The sequence below is a fragment of the Ochotona curzoniae genome, unplaced genomic scaffold (genome assembly GCF_017591425.1).
Source record: "Ochotona curzoniae isolate NIBS_2020 unplaced genomic scaffold, NIBS_Ocur_1.0 contig_2210, whole genome shotgun sequence".
NCBI classification, from domain to species: Eukaryota; Metazoa; Chordata; class Mammalia; order Lagomorpha; family Ochotonidae; genus Ochotona; species Ochotona curzoniae.
Genome location: NW_024465369.1, coordinates 24506295 through 24529419, shown reverse-complemented (window position 1 = coordinate 24529419; position 23125 = coordinate 24506295). Strand labels below are relative to the sequence as shown.

The window sequence follows — 23125 nt, the reverse complement described above, 5'->3', positions numbered from 1 at the left end:
AAAATGCAATAATAGTAGTAGTCTATCTTTACTGAAAAGAATAAATCGGTTACTACCTGGCACACAGTAATTATTCAGTAAAAATATATAGGGAACTCATCATAAAAGAAAATTAAGTTATTGTGAATGAACTGAAATTATAAATAATCAATGGCCAAAATGAAAAAAACAGTAGAAATTTTAAAATGGAAATGAAAAAATACATAGGACAAAGAATGTTTTTTAAAAAATGAACAGAGAACCAACTTAAATCACTTATGCATAAACTGTCATTTTAGTTCTTGATCTAATCATAGCCATGCTAAATATTTTGACAGCTTTGATAAGTCACGTGCAAGGGAGAGTCCTATGCTATTCGTCATTAAAAGTTTCCATTCTGAACACTTAATGATTTAACTAGAACATCCTGGCCATTACATTTAACGACTTAACTAGAACACTCTAACATTTAATTTGATTCATAGGACTTAGAGGTCCTGACATTGAAAGAGCCATAAATTAAACCCAACTGAGATATATCATACATGAAGCTACATCACTAACAAAGAACTACATATTTATATAAAGTGGTGAAATTTTATGAATCTATACACTGTACACAATGAGTGATGTGGAAAACCAATAATTTTATATTCAAAAATTTTAAATATTTATTTATGATATAAATTAGTGATACAGATGATTTCAAATTCTAGATTTTTTAAAAAACATAATTTTAGAAGAATATAAAATTGTGTTTTACATTAAGTTTCAATTATTACATATAAATAACTTTGTAGCATGCCTTGTCAAGTTAATTATATTTCTACATTAATAATTATTAATTACTAAGAAGTATATTAAATATTAAAGAACTACACCTAGGAGAGTTTATACTGTAGTTTCAGTCACTAACAAATATCAATAATTTCAACCCACTGCATGTGTATCGCTAAGTAGCTGATATAGTTGAAATATAGGCATACAGCAAGCATCACAAGTCGTACATTCTAAATTGTCTGGTATACCAATTTCAGTTACTGTTATTTCTGTGAATAGCTTCTGCCTCTAAAAAAAGCAAAATCACAACTAAGAGGATCATGAGTTAGAAAAAAAATCTCAATTTTTATACATCATAATAATATAACAGAATATGTTCACATTCATAACAGATAAAAAACTCTGATTTATGAGCCTTATTTAGTTCGTTTGAGCTGGTGAGCAGATATAAATGTAATCTACATTACTATCAAACTCCAGGTCTGATAGATGTCAAGTTAATGTTTATTCTTAAAAGTGCTTTAAAAATTATTTATAATACCTGCATAAAAAGGATTCCATAAATGTATTGTGATTTTATTTTAACAATTATTCTACACTACAATGGAAGTACATGCTCAAACAAGACACCTCAGCAGTATTTTAAAGCAGTAACCACCTAGCCAATTTCTGTATGTTCTGTGGTTTTTCTAATCCACTCTCCCTGTGGTTGAGCAAAATCGAATTGCCTCTCACATTTGCAGACAGCTCTGTGAAGGTGATAATAGAGCTGCTCCCTGCTGTCAGGAGGCAGGAAATAGGAAAATGGCATATGGGGCTGGAAAGAAAGAAAGGGAAAAAAAAAAAAGAAAGAAAGAATGAAAGAACGAAAAAAAAAAAAAAGAACAAAAGATTTCAACAAAACACAAGTATAATCCAATGTGCTTCACAAGTTAATCTCTTTTCAAAATCATTTAACATATTTAATTACTAATATGCATCCTCATTCCAAAAACATGAACGGTTGACACTAAGTCGTTGGGGCAAGTTTTCGTTGTCTAAAATATTTGGAAATTACAACTCCAGGATATGTCCTGCAAATGTCTGCAATGCACAGCTCTTTAAGCAGATTTTTTAATATCATGCCTATTCTAAACTCAGTATTAGAAACTAAAAAAAGGTAATGTTCATTACAATAGTAATAAAATATATACAAAAAGGCTTTTAGCATGATACAAAATTCCTCATTTCATGAAATTTAAAGTCATAATTAGATAATGTGACTAAGATAGAAACAAATCTCTCTAAACAAATTGCTAATAATACCAAGAAAAATACACTGATTTGTATTTTTTTTTTCTTCAGTAAGAAATGTTTTTGTATAATTAACAATCCTGCTTAAAATAAAGTAGATCTTTACTATATGTATCGGTAAACAAAACGTGGCAGTAGATGGCAATAAAGAGAGAATCGACTCTACCTTTCCTTTTACACTCTGAATAGGATCCACAACCACTGCCACAGCTCTCTCTGACAAGGCTTCAAAGCTCTGCTGAGTGTTGATATCCACACCAGAAAGCCAACAACCAAAGCCAGGGTGACTGTGATACCAACCAACAACCATCTCAGGCCTGAAACAAAGAGGGCATTCAGAAGCTTGGAACAGAACAAATATTACATTTATGATATGAAAAGAAACAACACACTAACAGGGTATAAATTAACAAGAAATGAAAAACATACAGGTGTGAAAAAGCACCATTAGAAACACTGAAATCATACACCATATTATCTAGAAAACATGGAAATGAATAAGTGTGACAAAGGAGTGCTATCATTAAGAGACGCACATTAGCAGTGGTAGATAAGGCTTTCAGTTTTTCACCTTGTTACCACACTTTCTCAGAGCCAGTTTTTACCCTTTCAGCATTCAAGTAAATATCTACTCTTTAACTCCTCAGCTCTGGTAGTGGGATTTTTTCAGGCATACAGTACATTTTTAACAATGGACACCAGGATCCACTGTTGTGAAAGGATTAAATATCAATTAAACCAGCAGTAGAACTAGGAACTCAGTCAAAAACCAATTTGCACTGTTCTGCTCAGCTGCTGAGCCTTTTGCTAACATTAATTTTGAAGGTTTTTTTTCCCACAGTGGAAGAATTTGAGCAAGAGAATGACAACTACTGAGAGACTTGGGGTCTGAAGAAAAAAACTTGAGAATATTTGGATTCTACTTTCTCTGTCTTTATAAACATAATTAAATATGCAGAATCTCATTCATTTGCAACTTTCAAATACATGGAAAATACAAGCTCTTTCAGTTATAGTGACTACACAGTAAGTGCATAAGCTAAAAAGAGGACAACTATACTCATTTACTATGTGACAGTTGAGAATTTTAGTATCAGCCAGCTCTGATTGGTAAGTTCCTGTGATTCTAAGGAAGAGATAACTGGATAGGAGGTAAGTGCATAAAACTGAAGTGGACAGGTATCATGTATCAGTAACATGACTTTTTCTCCCTAAAAATCATAACCATAAACATGCACAACTTTGAGGCATGTTTCTAAATGTCGCTCTGCCGTTCAAATATTAAATTTTCTTTAGCATGTCCCCATATTTTACAAGAGACAAGAGACAGAATGAGGTCTCATTTCACTGATGTACTCTATAAATGCCAGCAATGGCCTAGGCTGGACTGATAAGTATGCTAGAACTAGAGCCAAAGTTAGAAACTCCATCCAGCCTGGTGGTGACCCAATCACTTTAGCCTTCATCACCACTGTCTCCCAGGAAGAATGAATTAGGAGCTAGTCAGGAATTAGGCCAAAGCACTATGACAGTGAGATATATCCTACCTAGTAATGTAACTGCTGGGTTAAGCACCCACACTCTCATTACTTCATTAAAGGATAATTTAAAATACTTACCTTCCAGTCTGTTTCAACATATCCAACATTTTGGCTTGGAACACTGGATCAACTGCTTCTACACTGACACCCTGGTTAAGAAACAAAGAAAAATGACTAGGTTTTTGATAACTTTGAAAATAAATTTATATAAATGCAAATTAAGAGAGGGCAACATCCTAAAAAATCTATGTATATTACTGGTATACCAAAAGCATTGTAGGTTTTGGTAACCATATCTGATACCCACTCAAGCCATTCATTTGTAGGTTTTATACCAATAATTCCACTAAAATTGCCAAGTATTGCTAGTAAATTGCCAAGTGTTAGTAAATTAAGACGACTTTTAGAATTCCTTTAGACTGCAGACTGGGTATTGCTCAACATAGCCATATGCTGACTATGTGCATATATTTGACAGAAATATCAAACTGAGCTAATTATTGTTTAGAACTTTCTAGGCAAGCTAGCTTCCTACTGCCATCCTCTGTAAGTTCTAAGGACCAGATTCTTCATTTTCATCCAAACCACATTTGTCCAGCAACTGCATTGAAACTGCTTCAAATCTTCCCCACTTTACCAATCAAGCACTTTAGAGACAATAATTTATTGCCTCAAATATACAAGCAATCTTTAAAAGTCCCTACTCAAGATATTCTAAAATCAAGGTTCTTAAATGCTGCATTATTTAGCTAGTTCAATTAAAATAATATTTTTGGGCATGGAAAATGAAAGGGGTTCACATCATCACTATGGTGATAAATCACTGCTATCATATCTCTTAGAGGCTTTCTTCCAACATCAGGAATTGAAACTTAATATACTTAATCCATTTACGAAGACCACTTCTTCCCACTAAAACAATATATGGAATTCTAATAGAGAACTCTTTGTACAGAAAAAGGATATGTAATCTAAGGCCAATTCACATTTCAAAAAGGAGAATAACAAGAAAGAATAGAAAAGAAGAGGAAAGGGAGACTGCGAGATGCAACAGACATTTGTATTTAGAGAAAAAGTCTGCTGATTTTCAGGGTATCCAAATCTTCCATTTATGTCATCACAAAAGCATAAACCTAAATAACCCGTATTTATAAGTAAACCTATTGTTGTATTTATATTTTAAAAACTAAAACCTAAAAACCTTTATTTATTAAAATGGGTGTCTACATGAAGTAACAGAAATTAACTTTTTGTGCTTTATATATTTTGATATGAAAAGATGCAAGATTTAATTTTAAATTGTCGGTTAATACATGGATTTTTAAAAATCTCTATGTTCAAATGTAAAAATAAGTATAATGGGTATCCAGGTGAACAAAAATCCACCTAGATCCAATTTATTTTACCTCTATAAACTTGCCTATTTAGAGAATATTTTGCATGAGTTAAAATACATTGCATTTTGAAACAACTATTTTAAATGCTAATAAACACGCAGAGACACACTTATATATATACTGAGAATTATTCAAAACTACTGTTTTCTAATATCTACCTTAACAAGGTAAATGTATGATAAGGTGCACCAAACAGAACAAACAGCTTTATGACAAAATTTCTTTAAGCCAAATATTTTATTTGGAGTGTTCAGTAAGAGAAGTAGTGCATCAGAAAAAACAAGTGAGAATATTATGTATTTCTTTGGAAATAGGCAAGAAGACATGTAGAATGGTTACTGCCATTTTCTCTAAACACACATCTAATGCATTAAACAAAAATGCAAAACTGTCAGCTTCTATAAACACCAACACATTTTAAGCAAGTAGATAATCTTATAAATCTATGTAGTTCATTAAACAAATTATCACGTCCAAAGAAAAAGAGCTAAGGTTCAAAATAGGAAAAGGTTAAAAATCATTTACCCATATGTAAAATATTTTTCAAAACAACGTATTTCAAAATCATGAAACAACACGTAAGAGAGTCTTTGAAATCCTTCGAACCAAATGTTCAAGCTAATTCCTTGTCCACTTATATCCAGCACATCGTGCCTGTTAAAGCTGAAATGTATGGATTTATGGTTAAAATCACTCAGTTCACAGACCCCTAAAAATGTCTCATGTATTTAACGATTAAATCAAATACAGAAATTGTAAGCATTAGCCTGATGGTTTTGTTGTTTCTCTACTAAAAAGAGAAAATAGAATGATAAGCTATTCTGCATAGAAAAAGAAAAAAGAAAATTCACTTGCAGCAGGCAACCAAAAAGTACTCACTGTTCCTGACTGTGGCATAGCAAACACATCAATCACTCTGACGGTGTAATCATCAACAAATTCTCCAAGCATCAGACCCATAACTTCCATGGGAACTCCAGCACGGCCATGTTTTAACATCTGTAAAGAGGAAAATATATGAGCTTTGAGTTCATTTCCTTGAAAACTTTGCCATCCCACTCTTACTTTAAAAAAACCTAGTTTTGTTTCAGTGAAGATAAAGCATTCTATTTTATAAATGCATCTTAAAATAACAGCTTAATTCTGAGAAGCAGGTGATGCATATTCTATTCCAAGTAAAGGACACATTGAAAGCAACAGAGCTCTCTAAAGCAAGTAAATCCATGCATTGCTTACTTTTAACAGTGCCAATGAAGAGATATAGACTTGTTCTGCCGTGTCCACTGCAGGAGCATCTGTAGGTGGCCCCTAGAAATAAGCACATAGATTAAATACATAATTAATAAATTTGAAATTAAAACTATGTATCATATAAACTTGGCTTATAATACTTGAAAAACATCAAGATATCAGTTACAACTAATAATTTTTAACAAATTTGCAAACCAATTCTACAGGAAACAAAAAGTTTAGTACTTACGTAAGTTTCCAATGGACAAAAGGATCAAGTCTTTCAGTAATGTTAACTACCTGTTACAAAACTTTGGGATGTAGCAATTAACCACACTTCTTATGGCAATGTGAACACAAAATGCTATCTGACTGTGATAACTTGAAGATTTAATACAAGCAGCAAATTCTCTGAGCTTCCTGATTTTCAGCTGAAGACAGCATGTAGACGAAGGCTTTGATATCACACTATAGATACATAGGTATAACGGGGGGAAGTAAGAAGACTTCTAATCCCAAAATAAAGAAGACTTCTAATCCCAAGGTAAAGGAGCTGTGAAAAACATACTCTGCACTTCACCTAATGAAGTCATTCCCCACTTCTCACATACGAACAAAACACAAATGCTCCAGGTGAGAACAAGCTGGTTGAGACAGATGCACTAACATGAAAATACTTCTAAAAGCTGACCATTATCTTTAAACAACTATCACTATTAATTCTATTTCAGTAAGACAATAGGTTTCTCCCTGACAAGTCTATCTTCTTCATAAAAACAAACCTCTTTTGACTATAACATGGACCTGCTCTAAGCAACTACATGTATAGTCTATGATCTTCACTCTCAAATTGCCTACAATTCTGTAGACTTGTCAATGTGATTCCCCAATTAATGAATACAAAAAATGTCTTGATATAAAATAATGTGCAGTCCTGGGAAATACAATGAGATATGAGTTATAATCCTAGGCCATTTGGCTTAAAGTTACTTTTCTCTACAGTAACTATTAAAAATTACATACACATTTTGGTGATTCAATTTGTAAGTCAATGTTCTTTCTTAGTTTAATGCTTTTACTTACTAAGCAATTGCTTTATTCCTTATACTCCACACATAGAGAACTTCAAGTGCTTCCTCTCTACTTATAAGTTCTGTGTGTGTGTGTTACTTACACACACACACACACACACACACAGACTTACTGATCAGTCTTCTATAGCTGATTCACTCCCCAAATGGTCAAAGAGACCCAGGCTAAGCCTGACTGAAGCCAGGAGCTGCTTAAGTGTCTCCCATGCATATGGCAGAAGGCAAATACTTGGGCTTTATCAGGCAAGTTAGCAGGAAGCTGGGAAAAGTGAAGCTGTGGGGACCAAAACCATTAACCCGTTGACACAGGCTGCAGCATACTCTACTATGCACAATGACACTTGGTTAGCCAACTTTCGATTCAGGGAGCATCTTGCTAATTTGCACTCTAAGCGGTAGCAAATGATGGTTCAACTACTCAAGTATCTGACTTTCACGTTAGATTAATCTGGACTCCCAGCTTTGGCCTGGCCCAACCGTGGTTGTTGTAGGCAGTTGACGAATGAAACCATACATTGATCTCTTCCCACCCTCCCTTGCCCTATCATTTCCTCCTTATCATTCTCTTTCAAAAATGAAGACATTAAAAAAAACCAAATGGATAAATTAAGCTGCTGCCACCTAAAGGAACAGAAATAAAAAGTATGCACCCAGTTACCATATTAAAAAAAAATGGTTGCCAGTCACAATTAACTAGGAGAAAAGATCTTACTCTCTCACAATCTAGCTTTCTTTTGGTTCAAAACCAAACAGAATGCTATGTACTAAGAGAAAAACCACGCAGTACTTTCTTTTTGTATGAGAATGCTCTTGAGAAATGTATTTCTCTGAATGGCAAAGTATGAGAGAGAGAGAGAGAGAGAGAGAGACACCCCTGCAGCGAGTTTTGGACAAAGTATAAACCAGAAAACTGGTCGAACCCAGGTCTTTCACATGAGTGGTGGGAGCCTAACCCTAGTACTGTCTGCGGCCTCCCCAGGTACATTAGGAGGAAATTGGATTGGACTGAAGTAAGGAGCTAGAAATAGAACCAGCACTTAGCTTAGAGCAAGTGAACACCAAGGTATGCATGGAAGGCATTCAATAACTAGTGATATTTCCTATTGCCTCTATTCACTCCTATTACTATTTTGGTTCTTGACTGAGTCAGTGATGCAACTGACAAGCAGAAAAAGGTTGGAAGTGATGAACTGGGGAGAAAGGGAGACAGACAGGAGACAATCTGTTCCATAGGCAGACAGATATTAGAAACTCAACCAGTGGTGAATATCTGAGGCTCAGTCTGCCTACAACAGCACAAAATCCAGAAACATCAAAATTCAATTTAAAAGTCTTAGATGCTGAGCTCAGATATATATGTAAGAATGTGTAGCATGACAAATAAAAGATGATCCAATTAACTTAAGTGTAAGCTATGGACAACATATCCATTGTCTTTTGGTAAATCTTCCTGTTAAACAGTATTTTTAGGATTGAAAGAGAAGAAAGTCATCTAAAACTTGGATTCAGGAGCAAAATTTTAGGAACCACTTGCTGTCACTAGAATAGACAAAGTGTCTTAAAAACAGAAAGATGACAACATTCTCTTACTGATGTTATGTCAGGGCTTTTAAAACTGATCGGGATGATACTCTGCCAACTCTACCTTCAGACCAGAGATGGTCTCCCCAAGAAACTGTTGAACTTATCTGGACAATAAGATGCTGGACTTCAAGCTTGGTAAATGCTTGCAATGAAAGAATCTCAACTGAATTTGAATTGTGGTAATGCAACAAGGTAGAGGAATCCACCGTGGAGGGAGAGTTTGGGGAGGGGTAGGGAGAATCCCAGTGCCAATAAAACTGTGTCACATAATGCAATGTAATCAATAAAAAAAAAAAAAGATGGAAAATGAGAATTAAAGTTTCACTGACAGAAATAAGATTAAGAATGTATTAAAACTTTAATTCTGTAATAGAGAATACAAAGTTAAGCAGATGTGTCAGAACGCAGTCCCAGCTGTTCCACTTCCAGTCAAGTTCTCTGTTAATAGCCTGAGAAAGCAGTGGAGGATGGCTTAAGGTGTTGGACCCCTACACCCACTTGGGAGACCTGGAAGACATTTTTGGCTCCCAGCTTCAGAATGGCCCAACTCTGGCATTTGAGGCCATTTCAGGAGTGATCCAACAATGATGATCTCTCTCTCTAAAACTCTGATTCTCAAGTAAAATAAATAAATATTTTTTAAAAAAAAAAAAGGAAATTCATGCCTATGCTATATAAAAATAACCGTACAAACAGAAACAAAGATTCTGACTCGTAAGATTTGTCAGTCACTGAGACACAAATTTAGTACGCTGGGGACCACAAGTATTTCACATTTTGGAGGTTTTCAGATTTTGAAATGTTTGCACAAATTCTGAACAGCCTAACCCAAAAAAAATCCAAAATTCAAAGTATTGCAAAATCTGAAACTTTTAAAAGTTTAGAACATTTTGGATTTCAGATTTTCACACCAGGGATGATCAATACCTATATGTCTTGCATAAAAGAAACAACTATGATTCATTCACCTTGCCTTTCTTTAGTGATGTAATACATTTGTATTTACCAGGAATAAATCACTTTTTTATACTTCTGGGATAAATTGTTTAAATTCAATTGAGTTTTATTTTTAACTTTTTGTTTTCTATTCATAAGTGAGATTGGTATGGCATTTTCTTTTTTTGTTAAGTTTCTCAGGGTTTAATGTCATTATGCTAGAAAATTTTACAAGTATTCCAATTGTAAAGTTTCTCATGTCCTATATATATATATATATATATATTTTTTTTTTTAAGATCTATTTATTTTTATTGGAACGGCAGATCTACAGAGAAGAGGACAGATAGAGAGGAAGATTCTTCCATCCACTGGTCCACTCCCCAAGTGGCCGCAATGGCTGGAGCTGAGACAATCAAAGGCCAAGGAGTCAGGAACCTCTTCTGGGTCTCCTTTGCAGGCGAAGGGTCGCAAGGATTTGGGCTGCCCTTGACTGCTTTCTCAGGCCACAAGCAGGGAGCTGGATGGGAAGTGGTGCTGCCAGGAATAGAACCAGTGCCCATATGGGATCCTGGCATGTGCAAGGTGAGGACTTTCAGCAGCTAGGCTATGGAGCTGGTGTCAATATTCTAATAAAGTGCATATACATTAAAAAGTATCCATATTTAAACAATTTGGAATAACACATTATCAAAATGTTTGGCTCTAAAGCAATTTTGGAACTAATAGTAGGAGAGGGAAAAAGAGTTTCATTTATGAAAAAACCAATACACACATAAACTTAAAAAATATTAAAGCCTTAATGGAAGCATAAGCAAAGAATATAGAGGTTGAGGCCACCATTGTAGCATAAATGTTTAAACTACCACCTGCTTCATAGGCATCCCACATGGGTGCCAGTTCACAACCCAGATGGACTGCTTCTGATTCAGCTTCCTAACACTCCTGGGAAAGCAGAGGAATATGCTCCAAGTATTTGGGCATCCGCACCCATGTGAGAGACCCAGATAAAACTCCTGGCTTCCAGCCCCAGCCTTTGTTGCCATTTGAGGGGTAAACCAGAAGACTGGAAGACCAATCCCTCTCTCTCCTCTCTTTCTCTAACTCTACCTTTCAAATAAGTAACATAAATCTTTAAAATATAATATACTAATTATAAGAAATTATTATAACATAAATATGAAAAATATTCTTCCTCCATAGGTGACATCTTTTTTATTTAAAGAAATGTTAATGAGCACATTCAGACATTAACACATTAAGACAAATGTGTGTTTTTGCCCACCAAAAAAGCTTCCCTGTGTCCAATTTTATAGAGGAAATAATAAAAGGGACACTTGGCACCGTTGGTAAGAATTTGGATTGACACAATCTAACAGAAAAGCAACCGAACAATGTACATCAAGAGCCAGGGAAGGCAGTTGTACTGCACAAACTTTTAACCTGTTTTTTTCACCCTCAGAAATGATTTGTGCGGATACGTACAGAACATTATATGATAGCTATTTTAATAATTCAAATAAATCCAGGAACTTGACCTAGAATTAAAGAATATATATAAAATTTCTGACATTTCTAGCCATCTTAAACAGCAGGACCCCCTGCAGTTAGAAGCAAGGACCCTAATCTGGCAGTACATTGAATATTTTAGCTTACACTGAAGAAGTCCTAATTTAAGAAGAAATAGAGGCAGTAGAGAAAAAGGAACCCTGTTTTTCTACACTGGAAAACAGAAGTTGCCCATAAAAATGAAAAGAAATACAACTATCACCTGAATCATCAGCAACCAAAAGAAGTGAAAAGTCACCAGGCAAAGTATCAGCATTCCTATGCTCACTGCAGCATTATTCACAACAAAACTCAAGTGTCTACCGATACATGAATGGATGAAGAAAGCATAGTATTGGGATATTGATTTGCAGCTAAAAAAAAAAAAACAAAGGAAAACCCGCTTTCACAATCATCACATCTTGGCAACACATTGCTTAGGGAATCAAGTTAGAAAAAGATACTATCTTACTTATATGTGAAATCTTAAAAAACTAACCAGAATGGTGATCATTCCAGATAGGTGGTAGGGGAAAAGGGGAGATTGTCAGTAAAAGGAAATAAACTTTCAGTTATAAGTAAGTTCAAGAGACTTACGACATAACATTGGGTAACGTGTAAAAAACAACTTGTGATATAACCAACATAGTTTGTCAATTATACTTCAGATCTGTTTTCCCTCTTGTAGCCTCTAATAAAAAGATGAAACAGATTAGGGAGACACTCCAGAAGATAACCAGGTGGACATAAATACTAACCAGAAAATAGCATTTTAGAGCACTCAAGAACGCAGCTGGGGCACAGGGCAGGCTTAGCTGGCTAATGCTTTGCCTGCAGTGCTGGCATCTCTTATAGGCGCTGGTTTTAATCCTGGCTGCTTTACTTGCGATTTAGCTCCCTGCCTGGGAAAGCAGAGAATAGCTCAAGTGCCTGGGCCTCATCCCCTTGTGGGAGATCCAGGAAAAGCTCCTGGCTTCTGATCAACTCAGCTCTGGTCACTGGAACCAGTGGATGGAAGACTGATTGCTCTGTTTCTCCTCCTCTCTGCAAATCTGCTTCTCAAATAAAAATCCATCTTAAAAAATAAAATAAAATAAAATAAAATAAAATAAAATAAAATAAAATAAACAAAAAGAATGCAGCTACTTCTAGTCAGCCCCTGACTCTAAGTAAAAGATTCTGCTTCAGTTTTTCACTGGTAAAACCCAAACCTCCTCTCAGGATTGGAATACAAGTTAAAATAGTGATTTATAGGAAACGTCTAAAATGATGAAGTTTGGAAAAGACTCAGAGCATGAAATTCTTTTTAAGTGTCAGAAAATTAATCAGAAGACAAAGTTTATACTAATAGTTCTCAAAGTGGACTACCTGAATTATTCCTATTTGCATATCTTGTTCGTACTGCATACTCTTATTGAGTCAGAAATTCTGGAAGCAGAGTCCAGAAATCCGGGTTTTAAAAAAGCCCTCCAGGGGCCCGGCGCGGTGGCGCAAGTGGTTAAAGGTTAAAGGTCCTCGCCATGTGGGCGCCGGTTCTAATCCCGGCAGCCCTGCTTCCCTTCCAGCTCCCTGCCTGTGGCCTGGGAAAGCAGTCAAGGACGGCTCAAAGCTTTGGGAACCTGCACCCGCGTGGGAGACCCAAAAGAGGCTCCTGGCTTCGGATCGGCATAGTATCAGCCCGTTGCGCTCACTTGGGGAGTGAATCATCGGACGGAAGATCTTCCTCTCTGTCTCTCCTCTCTGTATATCCGTCTTTCCAATAAAAAAATAATAAAAATAAATCTTAAAAAAAAAAAAAAGCCCTCCAGGTGATTCTAATGCTTGTTTAGGTTTGGTAATCACTAACCTGAACTATATCATGTATACAACTACACATCAATGGGAAGAAGCTATAATGGCAAGGAATTTCAACTCAACATAAGAAACATTTTGTATTATTCTAAATTTTCTACAGAGGAATTGAAGGGCTGGTATTGTGACACAGAAGTTGTAAGGTTATCACCTTCAATGCAATCATCCCATTCTGCAGCACTGGTTCAAGCCCTGGAGACTCCACTTCTGATCCAGTTTCTTGTTAATGTGCCTGGAAAGGCAGAAGATGGCCAAAGTGCTTGGGCTCCTGTACTTACATGGGAGATCAAGGCAAAGTTCCTGGCTCCCTGCTTTGGATTGGCACAGCTCAGTTGAAATTAATGAGTTCTCTATAGGAATTAATCAAGCATAGCTATCTGAACTGGCAGAAATGTCACAGGGGTAGATGGACTTTGGTGCATCACTTGGGACACACAGATTCCATACTGGACTGCTCAGGTACATGTCCCCATTCCTCTTGGGGTCCAGCTTCCTATGAATGCATATCATAAGAGGGAGGAGACAGTGAGTCAAATAGCTGGGTCCCTGCTATATGCATGGGAGATTAAGAATGATTTCTAGGCTCCTGAACATTTGGGGAATGAAATGCCGGATGAGAAATCTGTTTCTTTTTATTTTTCAAATAAAAGTAAATAAATAATCATCGTCCTCATAAAAAATTATCAATAGGGTTTAAAATCTGATTATATAAACTACTTTTAGGGTCTACTCTAAGTTACTACTTACTAGTCATCACACTGTCTACCCCAAAGAAAGAAATTTCCAATTCAGTATCTTCAAAAATCAAATCCAAACTCACCATATTTCTCTACAAACTAACTTGCCCAATTTATCATTCTAATTAATATCTAGAGTCTCAAGCTAGAAAAATAGGTAAACTGTTTTGCTGACATTCTCCTTTAGTCCTTATATGTCAAGTTTCTTCAGTTCTTTTTTACACTACAGTGTGGAAGACTGTTAAAACTACTTAGTTTTAAGAAAGGTTTTCCAAGCAAATACACTCTAAAGAATTTTTACTAGTAAAACAAGTTTGAAATAAACTTTGTATTGATCTACACCAAGCATATGCCATTTACTAGAATATCAAAAGTTGTAAGAAAAATTCAAGAGAGAAGACAAAAAAAAATCTATTGAGCTTATTTTAACCTAATGGTTTTCATGTCATTCCATGGCAACACAGACTTATCAGAGGAAAAAAAAGTTCATTTTCCAGCTCTAAAGATATATTTTCAAATGTATGGTGATCTAATAGGCTATGAAAAAAAATACAAAAAAAAAAAAACCTTTATCTGTATGGTTACACGAAGGGTTCAAAAGCTTACTAGGCTGTCAACAATCAGAATTCAAACAAAATTTCTGACTTATAATAAGGTACTGTTTATGTGACAGCATAACTTTAAGATGCTTAAATCTACTTTTATTCTAGGACCTTACCTGCTCCTTAAATTTTATAATTTGAGAATCCTGTCACCTGGTACGCTTTCTTATTGAGGAAATTGAGAAGAACACTGAGATGTTTTTTCCTTGTTTAAATGCAGTCAGTATGCCCATCAATATCAAAAACACCTCACTGTTCTCTGCAGAGCAAAACACTACTGGATTTATCTGTGACACAACACAAATACTAATACGAAAAAAAAAAATGCTATTTACTTAAAAATCGTTAGAAAGAGAATGTAACCATAGCATGTACATGATATACACATGCCAGTTCAGTGTCTTGGCTTCTATAACTTCCATCCACTTCCCTGCTTGTGGCCTGGGAAAGCAGAGGATGGCCCAAAGCCTTGGGACGCTGCACCCACATGGGAGACCTGCAGGAAGCTCGTTGCTTCAGATTGGCTCAGCTCCAGCTGCCGCAGCCACTTGGGGATTGAACTCTGTATTTCCTTCTTTCTGTAAATCGGCCTTTCTAATAAAAATAAATACAGCTTAAAAAAAAAAAAAAGAACTGAGTAAATGTAAACAACAATAACAAAAATGAGATTCTAATTTGTTAGAGAAGCACAGGCCTTTAAAAAATGAAGAAATTTCAAGATAATTCATGTATTAAATGGCTGTAACCTATGCGAGATATTGAAATAAAGCTCTATTTTAAATAGATAATTTTAGTGGGATAAGCACTTATGGGTCTCAGGAGATTGAGTAAAGGACAAAATACACAGAAAATGAATGGCCAGGATAATAAGGAGGTAAAACCATAGGAACAGAATCCCTGGATTGATTTGAGAGATGCTCCCAAAAGAACAGATACAAGTGTTAGACTTTTTGTTTTTTTAACATTTGTTTATTTATTTATTTATTTTTATTATTTATTGGAAAGTCAGATATACAGAGAGGAGGAGAGACAGAGAGGAAGATCTTCCATCCGATGATTCACTCCCCAAGTGAGTGCAACAAACAATGCTATGTCAATCCAAAGCCAGGAGCCAGGAACTTTTGGGTATCCCACACAGGTGCAGGGTCCCAAAGCTTTGGGCCGTCCTCGACTGTTTTCCCAGGCCAGAAGCAGGGAGCTGGATGGGAAGTGGAGCTGCTGGGATTCGAACCAGCGCACATATGGGATCCCGGTGCGTTCAAGGCGAGGACTTCAGCCACTAGGCCACGCCGCCGGGCCCTTTTTAACATTTATTTATGTAACAGTCACAGCTTCAGAAAGAAGAGGAAAGACAGAGATAGAGGCCTTCCATCTGCTGCTTCATTTCTCAGATGGCTGTAATAGACCTAAAACCCAGGAGCCAGGATCTTCTTACAGATCTCCCATGTGAGTCCAAATACTTGGACCTTCTTGTACTGCTTTCCAGGTGTACCAGCAGGGAGGTGGATGGGAAGTGAAGTATCCTTGATCCAGCACCCATATGGAATACACATGTTGCGGGCAATGGTTTCATCCGCTACAAAATGACAGCTCTAGGCATTGATTTTTTATTATTATTCTTTAGGTACAGAAAGTTTTCAAGTCCTTTAATTATTTCTGACCCCATGTGTCCTTTTTCAATTTTATGACTTTAACAAGAAACATACATTGTTTTCTCAAGTTAAACAACTGTACTTAAGCTTTGTTTATATTCAACTAAAATATATATGTGATCACATGTAAGTACAAATTATACATGTCCTATTTAAAAGACTTTTAATTAATTTAAAATACAGAGATGGGTCTGGCGTAATAGCCTGGTGGCTAAACTTCACCTTGCATCCACTGGGATCCCATATGGGCACAGGTTCATAAACCACTGCATCACTTCCCACCCAGCTCCCTGTTTGTGGCCTGGAAAAGCAGTAGAGGATAGCCCGAACCTTTGGGACACTGTATCCACATGGGAGACCCGAAAGAAGTTCCTGGGTGGGGTTCCTTTGGATGGGGTCAGCTCTGGCCATTGTGACCACATGTGGAGTGAACAAGAGGACAGAAGGTCTCTTTATCTCTCCTCTTCCTGTAAATCTGCCTTTCCAATAAAATAAAATACAGTAAGTCTTGGGAAAAAGAAAAACGCAAAGAGAAAAACAATAGAGATCTGCCATCTCCTTTCTCATTCACCCAGCACCTGTAAGAGCAGGGGTTGGACTGAGCCAAAACGAGGAGGTGTAAACTCAGGGTCTCCTTCTTAAACCACCTAGTTGAGCCAGCACTGTCTTCCACATGTGCACATTAACAGGAATGCTGGGATAAGGAGCAGAGCAGGGCCCTCAAGCAAGGCACTCTCACACAAGATGGGGCGTCTCAAGGCATCTCAATCACTGTGTCAAACCCCTGCCTCCCATTTGCAGGACATAAAAATCCTAATGCCTGTGTAGAATGTGAATTACTTCAATCGGGTTTCATTTATTAAAACTTTATCATGTTTAAGGAACTGAACTAAAGGCTGAATAAAGTGATATTTACAGAAATTGTACAATTATATAAATCAAACAAAAAAATGAATGGGAAGACACTTATATTTCTCCCTGGACAAGTCACATGAGTTTTGCATACCTCAGTTTCTTTATTTTTTAAAACGGAGACGACTGTAATATGTACACAGATGCAGATGTGGGTAATATGGTACCTAACCAACGGTAAAAAACAATTTTTTTAATTGACTTAGGCTGTTACTAATATAAAAAGCAGCAATGGAAAAAATGGATTTCTTTTTTATGCTTAATTTAGCTTATTAAGTACATTAACTTTTTCAGTCATCTTGGCTGACTTTGTAACAGTATTCTACTACTATAATAAAGAAAACACGAAGTCATTTTTTGAGACTGATTATAAGTTCGACTTAAAGATTTTTAGAGTAATTGAGGGCACTTAAGTAATAATTAGGCAAAAAAAAAAAAACCCTACACTTTGCACCCTGCCACTATAAAACAGACATGCACCATTGATATTAGACATATCTGAAGGCTCGCCAATTGTTAAACTTAAATGGATATTACTATGTAAAAATGAAAATAGGGTTTTGTAATTTATTTCTGTAAAAACAAAAAGATGAAACTAGTAAGTACCATAACCCCTACAAACAAAAGAAACCAAGATGATTACTTTTGCTATGTAAATCCTTAATGTTTAATTCCTGCACTGAGATAAATACTTCATAAAATTGCTTTGCTTTAAAAATGGAGAAAAAAATTTGTATTTATAAACTGAATGAAAACTATCAGCTATTCAACAGAATTGTGTAGGGCAAACAGCTGAGTCATAAGCAGACAGTGTGACCAGCCTTTATTCATACATGAACAATCAAACCAGTAAGTGATATAAAACCTCTTAGCAACTCCACAAAGACATCAAACTTACCTATGCACAATGAATTTTGATCTGTCACATTTAGTAAAGCATAAATTATCATTTAGACCTATAAAATTTACATGTGGTTAAATTAAATGAGACACAGGATGTTTCTGCTTTTTTTGTCCCTCTTCCCATTTAGAAGGTTAAAATCTGATCCAGCATAAAAAGCTGTGACTTTTACTAGGGTAGCCCTTGTTGACTAAGTGCTAAAAAAAAGGCATTTGCCATTATAACAGCATAGAAACTAACGCCTCAAAGTGTTACCTTCTCAGGCCTTTTAACAAATTTGTTAACACTATTAGTTATATTACTCCACCTTTCTCTTAGTGTGAACTGATATCAATTATTTAGCCAATTTTATTATGTTATTAAAATATCTGCTGATTAAACATGAACCAAAGTGTCACTTAAAAGAAATGTAAAATAAATAGCATCAATGAACTGCAACACTCAAAACCTGGTTCTACTGAGACAGGACATTAAACATTTTAAAATTTATAAAAAAAAAAAAAGTTGCAGTATTAACATTTATTTTTGCATTAGCTTTTAAAAAGTGGATATTTGATCTTACATTTTAGAATTATACTTAAAAGTCTATCAAGATACTTTTTGGACAAAAAGAAAATGAATTTTGTTAATGAGTAAATGTGATGATAAATATATAATGTATTGGAAGAGTAGTCAGAAAATAATTCTTTGCATTTTTATGGTATCAAATAACCCTTAACAAATTTAATCATAAAATTAAAAATTGGATGAAACCACCACCTTCAGCTTCCTCAATTAAGAATCCCTTAAAAACATACATACAAAGTAAGTGAATTCAAACATACACAAATAACTACCACTGAATTGTTTATCTCTTGCCCAGCAAGGTAAGAAACAACCTTTTAATACTTTAATTTTGTGAGTATTAAACAACTAGTGTGAAAAACAAGCTGCATGTAAACTATTTCTACTGCCTGAGCTTCAATGACTAGCTGAGGCAACCTGTTATAGGAGGTGTTAATTGGCAATAGGAGTACAAGTCAGAAGCATGTTCCCCATCGTCCTAACCCAGCAAGGCTAGGTCATTAAAGTGGAAATGAATTCTTTCATGTCGACTTAACCCTTTCAATGCACGTTTTCAGCTGTTTTCTCTCAATTAATTTAAAAAACTTGTTACTTTTTTAAGAGTTAAAAAAAATGTTCCAAAAAAAAAGGTCCTTTGGCTGACAGTTTCAATGACTATGTTATTCAGAAGAGAACAGAACAAGCTAATTGCAATGTAATACTGCAACTCTCCCCTCTGAAAAACATAAATTAATTATATTTGCTTATTTTAATAAGAAGATTCAGCATACAGCATTTGAAATAGTTTAAAACTATTAAGTCATAAGGTTTTGATTTACATTTAAGTTTGAGGATCCGATAACTGTCCCACTAGTTATCTTAACATGATAGAACAGTAATTTAAAAAAAACCTCACAATAGTCATGTAAGAATTTCCAATACAGAAGCATTTTGAGACATATGTGTTAATACACCTAATTATATTTATTTATTCTGATAAGGTGCACATTCACAGCATATTCTGGTGACTGATTGCCAAAAGAAAAAAAAATCCTAAATTCCTTTTATGGCATGATCTCAGGTTTCCAGATGGCACATTAATTCTTAAAAAAAAAAAAAAAGACAAAAAGAAGCAAAGAAAATAAGAATGGAAATGTCAAAACAATGATGCATTACTTTTCAAATGACACTTGCTAATATTCCCATATATTGTAAGTACAATAGGAATTGTAATAACTCAGATACATAATATTAACACAACAATATTATAGTTCTGAGAAATCTTGAAAGTATTGACTTTCATAAGAACCTGTATTAGAGTAAGAACACAACATTATACTATGGTAAGAAAACCTATTATATCTAACACTATACATCTGTGACAAATCAATAATCACCACCATGATCATGGAGGCACCAGTTTCCCTATTCTTGAAAAACTGCTGGTTTCTTGAGTAACTACATCCACAATATCCTTACTCATTAGAAATCTGACTACTAAAGGTCGAAATCATAATGGAAATGTAAGGTTCAAGCATGTCAAAAATGGTAATTTTCCTACACAATATTCTATTATCCTTTTTGCCACTTTACCCACTTTCTCTCTCCCTCATTATTTGACAAACTCATTTGCTGCCTTTCTGAATACTTTTTCTCTACTGGACCCCTCCAACACAGCAAACTTAAGTGGCTGCTCCTGAGCCATTTTTTTTTTTTTAATTTTGACAATCTTTACATATTTAATTGGGGTAAAAAAAAAAGGTTCAAGGCCTAAAGGGGCATATAGAGGAAGAAACCCCACCCAGTTTCCCACCCACCCTAAGTCCCGGATGTGGGGCATGCTCTGAGATACTCAATCGAGTGGTTCCAATAGTTCACCATTCATGGGTCGCTGCCAGTCTCGCCACTCCAAGCACGATGTGGTCGTTGAAGAGTCCATTGATTGACACAGTCCCTTCTAGAGTCTCCATTTGCCCAGTTTTTTGCTGCCAACAGATAGCTGAGGTTGTGGCTTGACTTGTTCTGTCTTTTCTTGGTTAGGACTCTGAGTCCAGTGTCTCGACTAGGGAGATCCTCAAAGAAATTTTGAGGTATTCCACGTCCAGATTCCTGCGTGTTCTAGTAAGCATAGGGCCCGCCACAGTCCATTGCCCCAATCAGCTGGTGGTTGCAGTTGCTGGGTCGGTTCTGTCTCCACCCATGTTCTCCTGTAGTCCGGCCTGGTTCCGCCCTGGACATACTTGGCCCTCACATGTACCAGTAGGAGCTGCAGCCCAGTCAGGGCGGCCAACAGTAACCCCAACCAGGCCCACCCCCTACCCTGGCTTGCCAATATGTATGGCATACTAGTCCAGTCTGTCCCAAATACCCTTCTGTTCATATACTTGCCAACGGGTGTTGCAACCTACTTCCATCCAACCATCTCATCCAACTGGCCCTAACGGATGTTGTTGGGTGTCTGTCTAGCCACCCCAGCCCCTGACCCAGTTCCCATGCCCCCCCGTGGAAGGTGATGACCCAAGAGGGAGGAGCCCACTATTTCCCTCCCAGGTCACTCCCATTCCAGTTGTACCCTCTCCAGTTGGCCCTGTGATTCAACTCGACATGTCTAACCCTTTGTATCAGCTTCCGCCAGCTGATGCTACGACCAAGCCCCAACAACCCTCACCTACTCTGATTGTAGCTTCCAACAATGGGAATAGTCAGCCCAGCCTGGCTTTCACCCAATCTGGTCCACATGAGGTGCGCAGGTGCTGTGTCCCTGCCTGGTCTGGTCTACCCCCTACCCAGCTCACGCTCCTCAGTGTAAGTTGCTGTTCAACTAGGGAACCACCCCTTATTCCCCTGTCAGCTCTGCCTCCTCCCTTCCTGGTTCTCACGTGTGCTGGTTGGGTGCTGCGGCTGCATCCGGCTCAGGCTACCTCACCTTGGCATTCCAAATTGTGTGTTGCTCTTGTCACGACCAGACCTGGTTCGACCCACACTCTGTTCTGGCGTTCGGATTTACCAGTGGATGACATGAGCAGATTCAGCCTGGTCCGCCCCCGACCCATGCCAAATGCATGCCAGTGGGACACTTTCCATGACCTCTTGGCTGTTACCTTCCGTGTTTCTTGAGCTGACCTGCGGGGTCTGTGTCCTACCAGAGGAGTTGCCCGGGCTCCTCCATCAGAACCCCTCCATGTGCCAGGTTTCGTGCATACCAGTGGGTTCATGTGCCAGTTTGCCTCCTGTCCTAGCAGGAACAGTGGCCTTTCCTAACTGGCCATCATCCCATTCTGGTTCTTGCTGTAGGGTGTTTCAGCCCAGCCATGGTCGTCCACATCCCCACATAGCTCATATATGGCTCAGTTGGAGTTGGGACCTAGCCTAGTCTGTCCCACATCTACCCTGGTACTCCAAAGCGCCAGAAGGTGTTGCGGTCTGGCCCGGCCCGGTACGTCTTTTTCCAGTCCACACTTGTGCCAAGGGAGACAACGACTGTATTCAGACCCGACCGCCACCCCATCCACCTGTCACAACCCCTGCCTTAGACACCGTGGCTCAACTCTGTGCTTAATGTGGACCAGTGGAGCCAAAACCAAGCTGGGCATGTCCTGAGCTGCACCCTGTGTTCCAATAATGTTTGTGGACTAAAGTTTGCTTACTCCAAACATTCAGGTCTCAGTCCCACACCTGCATTAAGGTTTCATGTCCCGAGTCCTGGGAATCATCAGAAATTAGTGTCTCACCTATGCTAACGCTGGTCTTACTTATGGGTGTCCCTAAGCAGCTATTTCATATCATCAAAACCCCAGAGCTCGCCGCTGGGCGGCCAGCAGGCAGAGCTTGGCACCACTTGGTGCACTGCTGAGCCATTATTTTTGAGAGTATAAAAATTTCTGTGAAGAACAGGCAGTGGAGAGAAGCAATACAACAGAAGGGAAGAGGAGATGACACCATTACTTAATACAAAGAGATTCAATCAATGTTAAGAGGAGCTTAACCAAAGAACTTGTGGTCCGGTGCATAATGCACACTGCAACACTTCTTCCCCTTTAGGATCACCTTTGATACTAATTTTGAAACAATTTTCACCTACTTAAAAATATTTCTCTCTTTTCCTCTTCTTCTGTGTGTGTGTGAGAGACAGAGACAAAAAGAGAGAGACTGATGCCATGAGCACCAGTCACACTAGGCATCTATAAGATCGGTCTCACCAGAACAGAGCGATTGCCCCCTATCCTGGATTACTATTATTTCACTCCATTACAATGAGAAAGGAACAAACACAACACTTGACTATCTTTATCATAAGTAAGCATTACTTACTGATCAGTTCAAAATAATAAACATGGAAAAGTGGCAATAACATTTTTTCCTAACTTATAACAGACACAAAGAATAAAGCAGAACCTTGATGTCCCAAAACAGGACATTAAGGTATCATAATTGTTCCATAATGGATGTTACAACTGGATTGAAAATCCTTATAGTTATTAGTGGCCCCATCTGTGCTAACACCATTCAACTAAAATTCTATTTGTTACCCACAAATGTTTATTTTGG

General features: G+C 37.0%; 1 protein-coding gene across 2 annotated transcripts in view; it reads right to left on the bottom strand.

Annotated features, from left to right (window-relative positions):
• PSMD14 (proteasome 26S subunit, non-ATPase 14) overlaps positions 1 to 23125 on the bottom strand; it is a 94793-nt gene that overhangs the window by 35606 nt on the left and 36062 nt on the right. For both annotated transcript variants that reach the window (XM_040971638.1, XM_040971639.1), the window contains 4 exons: positions 6227 to 6298; positions 5870 to 5989; positions 3672 to 3742; positions 2219 to 2369 (listed from right to left, as the gene is read on the bottom strand). In XM_040971638.1, coding sequence (XP_040827572.1) covers positions 2219 to 2369; positions 3672 to 3742; positions 5870 to 5989; positions 6227 to 6298 — 414 coding nt within the window. The remainder of the gene's footprint in view (positions 1 to 2218; positions 2370 to 3671; positions 3743 to 5869; positions 5990 to 6226; positions 6299 to 23125) is intronic.